Genomic DNA, 17,500 nt, shown 5'->3' with positions numbered 1-17,500 from the left:
AACAGGTGGAGTAGTGTAGTAGTAACAGGTGGAGTAGTGGAGTAGTAACAGGTGGAGTAGTGTAGTAGTAACAGGTGGAGTAGTGTAGTAGTAACAGGTGGAGTAGTGTAGTAGTAACAGGTGGAGTAGTGTAACAGTAACAGGTGGAGTAGTGTAGTAGTAACAGGTGGAGTAGTGGAGTAGTAACAGGTGGAGTAGTGTAGTAGTAACATGTGGAGTAGTGTAGCAGTAACAGCTGGAGTAGTGTAGTAGTAACAGGTGGAGTAGTGGAGTAGTAACAGGTGGAGTAGTGTAACAGTAACAGGTGGAGTAGTGTAGTAGTAACAGGTGGAGTAGTGTAGTAGTAACAGGTGGAGTAGTGTGACAGTAACAGGTGGAGTAGTGTGACAGTAACAGGTGGAGTAGTGTAACAGTAACAGGTGGAGTAGTGTAACAGTAACAGGTGGAGTAGTGCAGCAGTAACAGGTGGAGTAGTGTAGTAGTAACAGGTAGAGTAGTGTGACAGTAACAGGTGGAGTAGTGTGACAGTAACAGGTGGAGTAGTGTAGTAGTAACAGGTGGAGTAGTGTAGTAGTAACAGGTGGAGTAGTGGAGTAGTAACAGATGGAGTAGTGTAACAGTAACAGGTGGAGTAGTGTAACAGTAACAGGTGGAGTAGTGTAACAGTAACAGGTGGATTAGTGTAACAGTAACAGGTGGAGTAGTGTAGTAGTAACAGTTGGAGTAGTGTAACAGTAACAGGTGGAGTAGTGTAACAGTAACAGGTGGAGTAGTGTAACAGCAACAGGTGGATTAGTGTAACAGTAACAGGTGGAGTAGTGTAGTAGTAACAGGTGGAGTAGTGTAACAGTAACAGGTGGAGTAGTGTAGTAGTAACAGGTGGAGTAGTGTAACAGTAACAGGTGGAGTAGTGTAGTAGTAACAGGTGGAGTAGTGTAACAGTAACAGGTGGAGTAGTGTAGTAGTAACAGGTGGAGTAGTGTAACAGTAACAGGTGGAGTAGTGTAACAGTAACAGGTGGAGTAGTGTAACAGTAACAGGTGGATTAGTGTAACAGTAACAGGTGGAGTAGTGTAGTAGTAACAGTTGGAGTAGTGTAGTAGTAACAGTTGGAGTAGTGTAACAGTAACAGGTGGAGTAGTGTAACAGTAACAGGTGGAGTAGTGTAACAGTAACAGGTGGAGTAGTGTAACAGCAACAGGTGGATTAGTGTAACAGTAACAGGTGGAGTAGTGTAACAGTAACAGGTGGAGTAGTGTAGCAGCTGTATAAAGTGCTCACGTTGGCCAGGTGTGCCAGCTCGATCTCCAAGTGTGACTCAGAGGCTTTGGGCTCCGGGCGCACCGTCACTGCGATGACCTTGGAGTTGACGCCCGTGTGGTTCCTGTGGGCGGGACAATACAGAACAGCACAACTTTAGTGTCTTTCTTACTACTTTAACGGAATTTGGCCATCAGATCATCTGTCTCTTGATTCAACATGACATCACACACAGCTGGTAGGTTGGCTGGGTTAGGGTGAGGTGTGTGTGTGTTGGGTTAGGGTGAGGTGTGTGTGTTGGTTGTGTTAGAGTGAGGTAGATATGTGTGTGTTGGCCGTGTTATAAAGAAACACACCCAGGATGAAATGAGTCATGCTGCTGTCAATCATCTCCTGAGAGCTTGAAATGAAGGTCGACGCGTCACATGACCACTTTCTTCCGAGGAGACCCAATCAAAGCACAGCGTCGGCCGAGGAAACGTGCGCCGTGAGGAAGGGGAACCGACAGGAGGAGTTCTATCAGTCACGGCGGGCATCTTGAGGCAAGATTTCATGCACCATTTGTAGCGAGTCACCGAGATTGAAACCAGACTTAGTGCGGGGGAACGGGAACCTGATGTGGGCTTTGTGAGTCACTGCGCAGGGAGGGATGCCAAACAGAGGCAATCCAAGAGAAATGCCCGAGTCTCAACACAATTCCCTTCCCCGTAAAGCATCTATACTACCAAAGTAAGAAAAATCCTCAAACTAACTTGGAATGACACCTCTCCATTTGTCTCCCGGGGTCTCATTCAGGTGTGAACATGGATGGGCCTTGGTCCCTTACTTGGAGAGTTAGGGCTTAGTGCCTGTGCGAGTGCTACCAACCGTCAGATGAGGACGAGATCGGGGGCGGGGGAGGGGGGGCGGGAGGGGCTGGGTTTGGTTGGGTTGGTTGGGTTGAGGGGGGGGGGGCTGGGCTGGGCGGGGAGGAAGAGGCTGCGTTGCGACGCGTGGAATAACGTCGAGCCATTTCCAGAGATGCCAGTGAGAAGGAGAGAGAATGGCTTGGACCAAACGTTCAACTCTCCTCTTTGCATTCTTTTTCAGGTTTACTTTCCGGCTCACTTTCATCTCTGTTTCGTCTCTAAGGGGAACAACCTTCACGCGATGGAGAGTGAAGCCTTTGTCCTTTCTCCTCTCCTTTCATACAGCACCTATCTACCACAGCCCCCCCCAGGGACAACGCGGGGCTGGAGCGGACGACATGGAGACGAGGCTGTGTGTCCAGCCTTGGGTGGTGTGCGTGTCCCTGGAGGGAGCGGGCGGGAACAGAGGAGGCTTTGATCCCAGACGTGAGCGGCCCATCTACATTTACATTTAGTCATTTAGCAGACGCTCTTATCCAGAGCGACTTACAGTAAGTACAGGGACATTCCCCCCGAGGCAAGTAGGGTGAAGTGCCTTGCCCAAGGACACAACGTCATTTGACACGGCCAGAATCGAACTGGCAACCTTCAGATGGGAGTCACCTGACTCCCATCTAGGGCAGAGTCTGTTGTGACCGTGTCAAGCCCAGCCATCAGTGCCCTCCAGAGGAGGAGGAGTCCTCCACCCTGACAAACCTTGATGCTTTACTGGCTTGCGCCAATTAAAATCGTCTCTCTAAAAGACAGACTATTCAAAAGAAGGTGTGTACAGAACAGTATGACTTACAGCATTTTTTTCAGTAGGAGTTCAACGATAAAACCCTTCTAAGACCATGTAGAACCCTTAACAAGACCATATACAACACTTAATCAGATCGTATAGAACCCGTAATTAGATGGAACCCCTAACAAGACCATGTTGACTCAATTACAGCACTGGTGGAGATAATCAAGGAAGATGACCCTGTCATTGACTCCATAGGATCCTCCTATCGCTACACAAGATTACAAAGGATACCATGAAAAACTGAGGATTGTTATGTACTGCAGACTCTAGAGCACCATCAAGCAGATCATTACAATCAAAGAACAGGTGATGCATGAACGATTGTGTGATGCAGACAGGGAAAGATTGGGGGGGGGGGAGGGGGGGGGTTCACAGTGAATACCTAGTCGTGGGGATGATAATTGATTGAGAAAAAAACAGCTCATATTATAATTAACTACTGACATATTCATTGATGTTCCTGGCAGGGGTTGGAGAGGCTGCAATGATATGATATCCAGTGCAATATGCCCCCCACTGTTTCTGCTTAGAGCATCACAATTACTGCATGTCCACTCATATAGGAGAACCCAGGCAATAAATCATGTGTCTGGATCACAGCCGCACACAGCTTAATGAGGGTAATGTTCAATCTCGTCTACAGAATATAGAGCAATATTGGACAATGCTTCTAATGAATAAATGTAAAATGGAATTCAGCTTTCTCGTTCGCTTGTCAATGTCCCTTTAAATGAGTTGTCTGGGAAAACAAAGATCTTGAGTTTTGTGTTTGAGGGGGATTTGCCATTGTACTCTCAGCAGAACACGACTCTAAATCCTTTCTGAGTGTGTCATTCATCCTTTCTGGCCGTGTCATTCATCAAGTCTCGCAATCTTCTTGCTCTATATCGGTTTGGATGAAAGATATAGAGAAGGACATTTATGTAAGACTAACAGCCTTGCGCTATCACGGTGTCCTGGAACAAAATACAGTAAAAGGCTTCCTTCCAGGTTTTTGATAGAATCCAACTTTGCCATGAGGCAAGGAAATACTGACAGTGACTTGACTCTGATAACCTAAACACTTTAAGAACCCAAGATCCTTGATCTTCTGCGGTATTTCCTTTATGCACTGTTTGTAGGACGCTTTGGTTAAAAGTGTCTGCCGGATTACTCAAACATCAAATGTAATCCTGTTATGGTTTTCTACCATCGCGTGGGTTCATAACCGGAGTACAGACCTCTCTTTGGGGTAGGTGTCTTGCAGTGTACTGCAGAACTGTAAACAAGTCGGACACACTTATCCTTGCATTTTTCATCCAAACTATTCTCAAGCAGATGAATGTTTCCCTGTGACGCAGCGCAGGAGAGGGAGGAGGTGGATGAGCCATGCTGGGCCACGTTTTCTCTGTGTTCTCTGACGTCCAGCTGGGCCACGTGGCCCCGGCTCGGAGCACCTTCGCACACACCAGAGTTCACTTATCCTTCCTCCTCTACCTGGACTGAGAGCAGTTGTGTGGCAGTGTGCGAGTGTGTGTGTCTGTGTGTGTCTGTGTGTGTGTGTGTGTGTGTCGATGACTAATGGAGTTAGGCCTGAAAGGGTTAACTAAAGTTCGGGAGGAAGGTGGCACACCAAGACTCCTCCTTCTCCAATCAAACTAATACGCATCAGCCCAGTAAAGCACGGAAGAATGCGACCAAACTCCCTTTGGTCAATTAAGAGTTCTGTATAAAGTATCTTCCATTCCTCTGGTCCCTGTGCTAGCATGTTGTTGTCACCCTCCCACCCTTCCCTTTCTTCTCTGCTTCTCCCTGTCATCTATCCAGGCTTCCCAGGGGATCTGCTTGAGCTGCTGCTCGGCCGTGACCCATTAGGACTCTCCGCCACACCCCGAGTCCATGCCCGGACACCAGGCCCGGCTCTGCTACCGGCCTCCACCAACCGCTCCAGGCTCGGCTCTGCTACCGGCCTCCTCCACCATCGGGCTTGGCTCTGCTACCAGCTCTGCTTCAATAAAAGCTATCTATTCAATCTATGGTGTGATTACTGAACTCGTGAATTTGTGTGTGTCTGTGTGTGTTTGTGTGTTGATGCATGAGTGTGGTCTCACCTTGGTGATGGCAGCATCAGGCCCAGAGTCTTGTACAGCACAGTCCCCAGGATGAAGACAGGAGAGACGTCAGAACCGTCCATATCTGAGACAGACACAACAGCATGGCCGACATCAGAGTGTCACAAGGACACATCCAACCGCACATCCATGCAAACAAACATATTGTCACGATAAAGACAGCTCACAGTATAAAATCCTTGTATTTGAAGTCTCTCTAACGGTATGCTTGATAAAAAAAAACATAGAAAGTGTCCGAATTCAAACGTTTTGAGAATTTTGCACGAATAAGACAAGCAATTGTTAGCTATCACTGTAATGGACAACTGTCTGCTTGTCCACTGAGGCCCTGAAATACAGGCCCATGGCAACATTCCCCATGGCAACATTCCCCATGGCAACATTCCTGCCAACAGTGCATTAAGTGATGAGCTCCAAGCGTTCGCAATACCATTGATAAAATATGGCAACAAATCATTGCTGTGGCGTTGGCCAGTGCGGACGCTGTTGTGCGGAGGAAGGTTTGGAGTGTCGGGAGAGGTGACCCCGTAACTGGGCCGGGTGCCCCTCCAGAGGTAGCAGAACTGAATAATGTCCTACATCAATCTGCTGATGCCTTAACTCTTTCTCCTGTTATAAGACGGACCGCAACAATTAAGCAGATGGTTTGGTGCAGCGTGTGTGGAGCTGGTAGCATACTATAATACTGCTCTTGTAAGGGAGGAGAGACAGTAGCATACTATAATACTGCTCTAGTAAGGGAGGAGAGACAGTAGCATACTATAATACTGCTCTAGTAAGGGAGGACAGACAGTAGCATACTATAATACTGCTCTAGTAAGGGAGGAGAGACAGTAGCATACTATAATACTGCTCTAGTAAGGGAGGAGAGACAGTAGCATACTATAATACTGCTCTAATAAGGGAGGACAGACAGTAGCATACTATAATACTGCTCTAGTAAGGGAGGAGAGACAGTAGCATACTATAATACTGCTCTAGTAAGGGAGGAGAGACAGTAGCATACTATAATACTGCTTTAGTAAGGGAGGAGAGACAGTAACATACTATAATACTGCTCTAGTAAGGGAGGAGAGTCAGTAACATACTATAATACTGCTCTAATAAGGGAGGACAGACAGTAGCATACTATAATACTGCTCTAGTAAGGGAGGAGAGACAGTAGCATACTATAATACTGCTCTAGTAAGGGAGGAGAGTCAGTAACATACTATAATACTGCTCTAGTAAGGGAGGAGAGTCAGTAACATACTATAATACTGCTCTAGTAAGGGAGGAGAGTCAGTAACATACTATAATACTGCTCTAGTAAGGGAGGAGAGACAGTAGCATACTATAATACTGCTCTAGTAAGGGAGGAGAGACAGTGGCATACTATAATACTGCTTTAGTAAGGGAGGACAGACAGCAGCATACTATAATACTGCACTAGTAAGGGAGGAGAGACAGTAGCATACTATAATACTGCTCTAGTAAGGGAGGAGAGACAGTAGCATACTATAATACTGCTCTAGTAAGGGAGGAGAGACAGTAGCATACTATAATACTGCTCTAGTAAGGGAGGAGAGACAGTAGCATACTATAATACTGCTCTAATAAGGGAGGACAGACAGTAGCATACTATAATACTGCTCTAGTAAGGGAGGAGAGACAGTAGCATACTATAATACTGCTCTAGTAAGGGAGGAGAGACAGTAGCATACTGTAATACTGCTCTAGTAAGGGAGGAGAGACAGTAGCATACTATAATACTGCTTTAGTAAGGGAGGAGAGACAGTAACATACTATAATACTGCTCTAGTAAGGGAGGAGAGTCAGTAACATACTATAATACTGCTCTAATAAGGGAGGACAGACAGTAGCATACTATAATACTGCTCTAGTAAGGGAGGAGAGACAGTAGCATACTATAATACTGCTCTAGTAAGGGAGGAGAGTCAGTAACATACTATAATACTGCTCTAGTAAGGGAGGAGAGTCAGTAACATACTATAATACTGCTCTAGTAAGGGAGGAGAGTCAGTAACATACTATAATACTGCTCTAGTAAGGGAGGAGAGACAGTAGCATACTATAATACTGCTCTAGTAAGGGAGGAGAGACAGTGGCATACTATAATACTGCTTTAGTAAGGGAGGACAGACAGCAGCATACTATAATACTGCACTAGTAAGGGAGGAGAGACAGTAGCATACTATAATACTGCTCTAGTAAGGGAGGAGAGACAGTAGCATACTATAATACTGCTCTAGTAAGGGAGGAGAGACAGTAGCATACTATAATACTGCTCTAGTAAGGGAGGAGAGACAGTAGCATACTATAATACTGCTCTAATAAGGGAGGACAGACAGTAGCATACTATAATACTGCTCTAGTAAGGGAGGAGAGACAGTAGCATACTATAATACTGCTCTAGTAAGGGAGGAGAGACAGTAGCATACTATAATACTGCTCTAGTAAGGGAGGACAGACAGCAGCATACTATAATACTGCTCTAGTAAGGGAGGACAGACAGCAGCATACTATAATACTGCTCTAGTAAGGGAGGAGAGACAGTAGCATACTATAATACTGCTCTAATAAGGGAGGACAGACAGTAGCATACTATAATACTGCTCTAGTAAGGGAGGAGAGACAGTAGCATACTATAATACTGCTCTAGTAAGGGAGGACAGACAGTAGCATACTATAATACTGCTCTAGTAAGGGAGGAGAGACAGTAGCATACTATAATACTGCTCTAGTAAGGGAGGAGAGACAGTAGCATACTATAATACTGCTCTAGTAAGGGAGGAGAGACAGTAGCATACTATAATACTGCTTTAGTAAGGGAGGACAGACAGTAGCATACTATAATACTGCTCTAGTAAGGGAGGAGAGACAGTAGCATACTGTAATACTGCTTTAGTAAGGGAGGACAGACAGTAGCATACTGTAATACTGCTCTAGTAAGGGAGGAGAGACAGCAGCATACTATAATACTGCTCTAGTAAGGGAGGACAGACAGTAGCATACTATAATACTGCTCTAGTAAGGGAGGACAGACAGTAGCATACTGTAATACTGCTCTAGTAAGGGAGGAGAGACAGCAGCATACTATAATACTGCTCTAGTAAGGGAGGAGAGACAGTAGCATACTATAATACTGCTCTAGTAAGGGAGGACAGACAGTAACATACTATAATACTGCTCTAGTAAGGGAGGAGAGACAGTAACATATTATAATACTGCTCTAGTAAGGGAGGAGAGACAGTAGCATACTATAATACTGCTCTAGTAAGGGAGGAGAGACAGTAGCATACTATAATACTGCTCTAGTAAGGGAGGAGAGACAGTAGCATACTATAATACTGCTCTAGTAAGGGAGGAGAGACAGTGGCAGGATTTGAGCAGCGCTTTAGCAAGAAGCACTGCTGACCAGGTAGTCCCTGCTCTTACTCAGTGTAAACAAGGTTTAATGAGATAGTCCACCTTTGTGATTACCACTGCTCTGAATGCTCGGATGTGATGCACACAGACTGTCACTTCAGCTTTGTGAAAGATAATATGTTTACTGCTGGATCTGTGATGTTTGTGAATGACGTATTCTCCAGGAAATGAGCGATTCCGTTGGGTAACGGGTTGGGCTCAGAGAGACTGTGAATTATGCACTGTATAGGTAGAGTGTGTTTATGCAGTGACACATTTGAATTTCCTAGAATGCTATGCGTTTACTGTAAGTGTGTGGTCAGTGTGGTGGCGTGTGGTGGTGGTGTGGGTACCTGGAGTCTGGGGCAGGAAGATTCCCTTGGGGATGACCACCTTGTCCTCTGAGTTCCTGGCCCAGTCCACCATGCCCTTACGACCCTTCATGGGGAAGTTGATGTCCGTCATCACCGACACAGCTGGCAGCCTCTGTATGCTGGCCACTGGAGGACAACAGCACCAGTTACTACAGTAACAGCAGTTACCATAACAACACCAGTTACAACAACCTCTGAACTCAAAAACAGCAAACCTACAACAATCACCACCTATAACACTAACATCAAGATTGTGATATTAAATAACCTTCCTAAACAATGGCAAATGAACAAACTATATTCATATTTTATTGTAGAAGTTGTCAGTATTGAGGAACGTAAACATTTAGGTTGAATATCTGTTTTTCTTCTGCCTACATCATCTCATGTCATTCTTCCAGAAGAAGCAGTACAGAATGACATGAGTTGTACCCTAAAGTCTGTAGCGACAGTCGCTACTCTAAATACACTGCAACAGAAAACAGGCTTCCCTGTTATGAAGAGAAGCCATAGTGTAGCTGGCATCAGCTCAGAAACAAAACCCTTCTTGAGTCAAGGAATCTTTGCAGTTTCAGAGTTTCAGCCTGCGAGGGGAATCGCAGTTCACATGATGTACCCGCTAACTTGAAAACAAGGCTGTGAGGGTGACAAGTCGCCAGGGTGACACGTTTCCAGGGTTACAGAGCACAGATAAGATTGGCAAACAGGCTCGCCAGTCGGCAAACTGGCTGGCTGGCTGGCCAACCAGCTGGCTGGCTGGCTGACTGGACAACGAACTGGTTGGCTGACTGGCTGGCCAACTAACTGGCTGGCTGACTGATCTAGCAAGCTGATGGCTCTTATTAATGTCGGCAGGATAAAACTTGACAATAATGTGCAGTCAACTGTTCATGAATCACTTGTATCATTCCCAGTGACTGAGATGTCCTCTGTTTCGTCTTGGTTTCCAGGGAGTGAATGTAATGCCACTCTCTCTGTCCACGAGCTCCTTCCATTTGGCATGCTCTTGTTGCACCGAGTTGTTAAAAAAAAAACAGACACTTTCTTGGCACTAACCACTGTAATACAGTTAGAACTGTGAACTTCTTGTCGTTAATTATCTCCTGCACTTATAGTAGACACTATTTTTGCTTCGGATAGAAACGTCCGCTAAATGTGTAAAGGTAACATATCCTGTGTGCCAACATCTACTGGTGCTCAGTCTCACAACCACTTGCAGGCTTCAGTGGCAGAGACACCCTCTCTGTCAGACATCTGGAGTTACGGTTGGAGCATCATTGATTGGATCAGATTAAGAAGAATCCTGCTGACTGTCTAAAGCCAACATCATCTTATACATTATATCCCTGAGCTCAGAGAGATTTAATTCTTGATTGAGAGCCATCAAACTGTGACGCCAGATGAGGGCAGGCCAGAAATAAAAAATCCAATTAAGCAGTGACAGCTAGTGGGGCAGTACTGAGTGTGACAGCTGCTTGCTGTTACTCTATGCTGATGTGAAGGACCAGCAGTTCATTTGGTTCTGGTGGCTCGGTCCAACCGTAGGATCAATACACCCTGAAAGCCTGGCTTAGTGGCATTGTATGGGCAAGGTGCATGAGTGTGTGTGTGTGATGTGCTGGGTGTGTGTGTCCATGATGTGTGTGTGTGTGTGTGTGTGCAGTTCAGGGATAGGAGGCCAATGCTGCTACTGATGCTGCTGTGTTTCTGCTCTGCAATGACATCACCTGAACCATGTCAGCACTCCAAAGGAGGTGTGGAACAAGTCTGGGTGTGTGTGTGTGCGTGTGTGTGTGCGTGTGTGTGTGTGTGCAGGCATGTGTCTTCAGAGTTTTTTGTCTAACATGCCCTTAGGACCCTTGTGAGGCCTGTGTCCATCACCACAGACACAATGTGTGTGACTATGCCCATGAGACCATTTAAAAGTGTACATAGACATCTGTGTTTGTGCATGAGTTTGTGTGGTTTTGTGTGGGTTAGTGTGTGTGTGACTGTGTGTGTGCGTTAGTGTGTGTGTGTGTTCACAGAGTAAGAGGGCATGAAATCACAGAACACCAGGAGACACATCAATCTCACAGTTAGTCGCTGAAGGCCAGATGTTAGTGAGCAGCTGACCCAGTCTTCGTGTGTGTGTGTGTGTGTCTGCATGTGTGTGTGCATGTCTTAGTCACAGGGCTGATTGTCACCCACACAAGAGTAGTGGATGTGACAGACTTCAAGGGCTGTCATTTGGATGGTAAAGACAGCATTTACACAGCACCAGAACCACAAGATCTCTAAGCTACAAAAGAGTTCCTTCAGGATCTTTTCCTATCTCGGATTAGACTGAGAATAGTTCTCTGCTTTGAAACAACAGCTTTTCTAGGAAATAAACCCAATTTCCTTGTCTTTAAGGATCTCAGTCTGATTTAGTGCAGAGTATAAACAGTGAGCAGACCAGTGCATGAAGTTGAGAGCTTTCGCACTCAAGGTTATTTGACTAAAAGAGGGAGGATGGGAGGCGAAGCTTTCGTTGACAGCAAGTATTTATCTTGGGGTGCCAAGAGGGGAGCCGTAAATAAGGAGAGAAATAATGCAGATATCTTACTCAGCCAGAACCTCTCCACCTGCCCTGGGTGTACCATCGCCCTGCCCTGTACCTTTAATCAAATACACCAACAGGGCTATGTCTTCTCCACTCAGATAAACATGACATTATTTGCAGTTTTACTTTAGTGTCTGTGGTGCAGGGGAGAAAAAAGGAGCGTTGAAAAATAGGAGAAAGGGATAGATGGAGGGACTGAGAGGAAGGGTGGAAAGGAGAATGAATTGTTCTGTGTTCTATGTGAATGTTTGTTTGTGTGTATTTGTGTGTGAGTGTGTGTGTGTTTGTGTGTGTGATAATTGGGTCCAATTTTCCAGCATCGTGAGGACTGCAGGAGACTGAAGTCCTCTCAGGAGTAATCATCCTCAGTCTAACTGTGCTACAGCTACACAGGAGTTTATTCCATCCCATGAATAAGTAATGATTACACTTCCATTCTCTCCTTCCAGGAAGACAAACGTTTGCGGCTGAAGAAGAAATATAATTCCGGAGAGATCTGCACCTGCATGCTCAGAGGATGCAGCAGAGATCATGTGGTGTCGGCAGACCTGTGTTAGCTGTTTAACAAGACCCACGAGACTTACAAAACCATCCTAACAGAGCGGTGGAGAGAGATGCAGAGAGAGGGAAGAGAGAGTTAGAGATGGGTAAATAGGGACAGAGAAGGAGAGAAAAGGGAGAGAGAGCGGGATAGAGAAACAGCGGTTAGCCACAGTTAACTAGTATTTTGGTTAGTTAATACTCTAGTTATTTAGTAATGTAGTTTGCTAGTTACTCAAGTTAGCTAGTACACTAGTTAACTAATATTCTGATTAGCTAGCACTCCAGTTAGCTAGTTGGCTACTGTACTTTGCTAGTTACTCCAGTAAGCTAATTCTCTAAGTACATTTAGTCATTTAGCAGACGCTCTTATCCAGAGCGATAATTAGCCAGTAGTACTCTTGTCAGCCGTAGTTATAGCTAGTTATAGCTATTTACTCCTGTTAGCTAGTATTGTAGTTGGCTAGCTAGTCAGTTATGTATGTAGTACTCTAGTTAGCTAGTTCCTACAGTAAGCTAGTTAGCTCTAGTTAGCTATAGGTACTCCAGTTGTCTAGTTAGCTCTAGTTAGCTAGTGACTCCAGTTAGCTAGTACACTAATTAGCTAGTAGTCTACTTTAGTTAGCAAGTTCCTACAGTTACTTAAAGTTAGTGCATCTGCCAGTCCTGTGTATGGACAAGCATGGAGGAATTGATCTGAACTGACAATAAACCACTTGTTTATTGTAACCACCATATTGTTTACACTTCAGTGTAAACAATATATCTTAACAGTTCTGATCAATATCTACAAACACCTTGCAGATGATTCAGAAATACTTACAAACCATGTGTTACTAGTTATTATCTCCAAATGCTTTATATTTAGTAAATATTAGGTGAATAATATATGTGTAGCTTGCACATTATTGATGGTCATTGCCCACAAGTTCAGTCACACAGGGTCAGGTACATTGGTCTTGTTCTGCACTTAGAGGACTGCCGTTAAACACTTTCTATGTTCCTGTCAGTGAGGCAGCAACAGTTCAAATCTTCCCCACCTTTCCACCTCTGAAATCAATACAGTTCTACTCTCACTATCAGTAATGTATGAGCCTCTTCCCTGGATGTTTACCACCATTAGAGCACCAAGATCACAGTTTGTTATTGTTTTTTTTGTCGTTTGATATTTGTATGTGTTTCTACAATCCCTCCATCCCAGGAAGGATGTCCTAATTAGTGAAGTTAATTAAACACCTAATAATAAAGAGATTGATCAGGGAGAGTACAAGAGCTCTAGAGTGTTGGGACACAAAATAGAGGAAAAACAAAGCAAGATCTAGACAATGTACGCTAGCTGACACAGACACACACTCAAACACACGCCACACACACTCACACCACGCACAGCTATTTTTTTGCTATCAGGAGGGTGTTCTGATTTCAGCAGAGAGGACTAAAGCAGGGTAGATTAATCTTCAGATGAATGCTCCATCTCTGGAGGTAAACACAAGTCAGCGGCAGTACACTGGCCTGCCTGTCTGGCTCTCTGGCCTGCCTGTCTGGCTCTCTGGCCTGCCTGTCTGGCTCTCTGGCCTGCCTGTCTGGCTCTCTGGCCTGCTTGTCTGGCTCTCTGGCCCGGCAGGATCTCCTCAGGAGGGACAAACACGACTCAGCTCTGAGTGGGCCTCCGGCACGTTCTGAGACGTGTTGAAACATATGGAGGTGGGAGGTGTTGTAGGGTGTGCGCTGTGTTCTAGAATGTGAGAACATGTCTGTTGTGTTCTAGAATGCGAGATAATGAACTATGCTTTTTAGAATGTGGGAGGATGTTTGATATGTTTGAGAATGCGAGATATTGATCGGTGTGTTCTAGAATGCAGAATAATGTTGGAGTGTGGAACAATGTTTAATATGTTCTATATAACACTGAAGTGCTGGGTCTTAATGATGGATAAACACACTGTTCTGAGCCAGAGAAGAAAACTGGACTAAAATGAGATGAAATATAATAATCACCAAACTCCCTAGCATGTCAGACTGCCAAAAAGCTGTGTTAATGTGAGCTGACAAAAGGTCTAGAACATGCCCCCCCCCCCGCCCCAGCCCCCCCACCCCCCCAAAACCCCTGTTGATATTGAACGGGAGTGTTTTCATAGGAATCGAAGACATTAAGAGCCCAAGCTCAGTTTTAATTAGCAGTATTGATCTGAGTGTGTTGGGCCTCTCTCTCTCACCGTTTATCCTCCATTACTGACGACGGGGTGCATTGACGTGAGGACTTCGCATCTCAACTGCCACACCCGCCTGGAATGATCAGGTAGATTGGGGGAGTATGTGTGTGTGGAGGGGGGTGATTCTCACCCAGGTTCCCGGTCATGAGGTAGGCGTTGTGGAAATCTTTCATCCCCAGACCAACGATGTGGATGAACTCCTCTATCACCTGCATGAGCTCCACTGCTCCTGGGTAGATCTGAACAGACAGGCAGACACAGGCAGACAGACAGACAGACAGACAGACAGACAGACAGACAGACAGAAAGAAAGACAGAAAGAAAATATGGTTACACTATTATTCTTATCAGAATCAGAATCAGAATCAGAAAGGGATTTATTCGCCATGAAAGTTTGCACAGACAAGGAATTTGCTTTGGCAGGAAGGTGCATACAATAAACATATACCTAAAATTTAAATATGTGGACTAACTATACTAAGGGTACATAAACTAGCAGTATTAAGTGGGATAAATAGAAAACATTATGAAAACACATTGGGCAACCCCTTTAGCTTTAGCCTAGGAGAACTCGCCTCAGAGCTTGGAGGGGATGTGTGTGTATGTATGTATGTGTGTGTGTGTAAAGCCAGGCACCCAGGCCCCTCTATGTGGAGTACCCATCAGTGTCTAGTGACACTCAGGACCATGGCCAGGGCCCTGGGTCACCACTCAGGACCACGGCCAGTGCCCTGGGTCACCACTCAGGACCACGGCCAGGGCCCTGGGTCACCACTCAGGACCACGGCCAGGACCCTGGGTCACCACTCAGGACCACAGCCAGGACCCTGGGTCACCACTGCAGCCTGGGCTGCCTGTCACCCCCAGGCACGTCCATTCTACCACGCTAACGCCATAGTTGACCTGTATCCTCGGAGACGCCCCTCTGTCCAGGCTGGGGGTCGGCTGGATGTGGGATGGATGAGAGGCTGGATTGCAGGCTGTAGTGAGGGATGGATGAGAGGCTGGATTGGAGGCTGTATTGAGGGCAGGATGAGAGGCTGGATTGGAGGCTGTATTGAAGGCAGGATGAGAGGCTGGATTTGAGGCTGTATTGAGGGCAAGATTAGAGGCTAGATTAGAGGCTGGATTGGAGGCTGTATTGAGGGGTGTATTGAAGGCAGGATGAGAGGCTGGATTGGAGGCTATATTGAGGGCAAGATTAGAGGCTGGATTGGAGGCTGTATTGAGGGCAAGATGAGAGGCTGGATTTCAGGCTGTATTGAAGGCAGGATGAGAGGCTGGATTGGAGGCTATATTGAGGGCAAGATTAGAGGCTGGATTGGAGGCTGTATTGAGGGCAAGATGAGAGGCTGGATTTCAGGCTGTATTGAAGGCAGGATGAGAGGCTGGATTGGAGGCTGTATTGAGGGCAGGATGAGAGGCTGGATTGGAGGCTATATTGAGGGCAGGATGAGAGGCTGGATTGGAGGCTGTATTGAGGGCAGGATGAGAGGCTAGATTGGAGGCTGTATTGAGGGCAAGATGAGAGGCTGGATTTGAGGCTGTATTGAAGGCAGGATGAGAGGCTGGATTGGAGGCTATATTGAAAGCAGGATGAGAGGCTGGATTGGAGGCTGTATTGAGGGCAGGATGAGAGGCTGGATTGGAGGCTGTATTCAAGGCAGGATGAGAGGCTGGATTGGAGGCTGTATTGAAGGCTGGATGAGAGGCTAGGTTGGAGGCTATATTGAGGGCAGGATGAGAGGCTGGATTGGAGGCTGTATTGAGGGCAGGATGAGAGGCTGGATTGGAGGCTGTATTGAGGGCAGGATGAGAGGCTGGATTGGAGGCTGTATTGAGGGCAGGATGAGAGGCTGGATTGGAGGCTGTAATGAAGGCTGGATGAGAGGCTAGATTGGAGGCTGTATTGAGGGCAGGATGAGAGGCTGGAGGTCTGGGACTCCAGCTGCTCTCCAGGCAGACAGCTCGGACCAGAACCAGGAAGACAGTTTGACAGGCATGTCTCTCTCCACGGGCGTTCACACCGTGTTATGTGTGTGATCGGCGCTAACGCAGAGTTCTTCAGGGAGCATCCGTTCCGACAGACACGGCTGAAAGTGGTGCGTCTGTAACTGGTTTAAAAGTGTGACGTATAGAGGGAGGGGGAGCTGGGCTGGAGGGGGCAAGGGAACTGGGAGAGCAAACACAGAGGCAGGCAGGGACAGAGCCCCTAGTGACATCCCATAATTAACACCTCCTGATAGCATCCCAGGGCCCAGTCACTCAGGGTTCAGCTTTAATCACAACCAAGAAGGGCACAACTTCTGTTAGAGTGTGAGTGTGTTTGGGTGCATGTGTTTGGATGCAATTAATTGAGTGTGTTGTGTTTGTGTTGGCTTGCACCATTGAGTCCCTCCCTTCCTCCTTCTGACACACTGCCATCATCCTCCACTGCTCGCCATGACAACTGAGGGATGTGGATGCAGTGGACTTCCCTCCCCTCTCTGTTCCTCTCCTCTTCTCCCCTTTATTCTTCCTTCCATTCTTCTGCTCTCCTCTGCTCTCCTCCCCTCTCCACTCATCGCCTCTCCTCCCTTCTCCTCTCCTTGCATCTACTCTACTCTGTTCTTCTCTCCTCTCCCCAGTACTCTCCTACAAAGAAGTCCTTGACTGGAGAGACAGTTTGATATTCCCTAGCCCCCATCCTCCAGTCCCTAGCCCCCATCCTCCAGTCCCTAGCCCCCATCCTCCAGTCCCTAGCCCCCATCCTCCAGTCCCTAGACCCCATCCTCTCGTCCCTAGCCCTTATCCTCCAGTCCCTAGCCCCCATCCTCTCGTCCCTAGCCCCCATCCTCCAGTCCCTAGCCCCCATCCTCCAGTCCCTAGCCCCCATCCTCCAGTCCCTAGCCCCCATTCTCTTGTCCCTAGCCCCCATCCTCCAGTCCCTAGCCCCCATCCTCCAATCCCTAGCCCCCATCCTCTCATCCCTAGCCCCCATCCTCCAGTCCCTAGCCCCCATCCTCTCGTCCCTAGCCCCCATCCTCCAGTCCCTAGCCCCCATCCTCTCGTCCCTAGCCCCCATCCTCCAGTCCCTAGCCCCCATCCTCCCGTCCCTAGCCCCCATCCTCCAGTCCCTAGCCCCCATCCTCCAGTCCCTAGCCCCCATCCTCCAGTCCCTAGCCCAGGGGTACTCAATTAGAAACCCAAAAGGTCCACTCACCAAATTTACATTCAGTCCAGGGTCCGGAACAGTGATGGTTTATCTTTCTGGCCCGTACCTCAGAGTTCTGGGGCTAATTATGTTCAAAGTGTCTATGCTTTGTGTCATAGTGA

The 17,500-nt window shown here is 46.8% G+C and overlaps 1 protein-coding gene across 1 annotated transcript in view; it reads right to left on the bottom strand.

Annotated features, from left to right (window-relative positions):
- Nucleotides 1–17,500, bottom strand: part of adgrb3 (adhesion G protein-coupled receptor B3) — a 139,908-nt gene that overhangs the window by 46,226 nt on the left and 76,182 nt on the right. The window contains exons 11-14 of the mRNA XM_067236023.1: nt 14,316–14,424; nt 8,828–8,974; nt 5,046–5,130; nt 1,282–1,384 (exon numbers count right to left, since the gene is read on the bottom strand). Coding sequence (XP_067092124.1) covers nt 1,282–1,384; nt 5,046–5,130; nt 8,828–8,974; nt 14,316–14,424 — 444 coding nt within the window. The remainder of the gene's footprint in view (nt 1–1,281; nt 1,385–5,045; nt 5,131–8,827; nt 8,975–14,315; nt 14,425–17,500) is intronic.

This window comes from Osmerus mordax, chromosome 5, assembly GCF_038355195.1.
Source record: "Osmerus mordax isolate fOsmMor3 chromosome 5, fOsmMor3.pri, whole genome shotgun sequence".
NCBI lineage: Eukaryota > Metazoa > Chordata > Actinopteri > Osmeriformes > Osmeridae > Osmerus > Osmerus mordax.
Note: the sequence above shows the minus strand (reverse complement) of the source record. Positions and strands in the feature narration are given on the sequence as shown.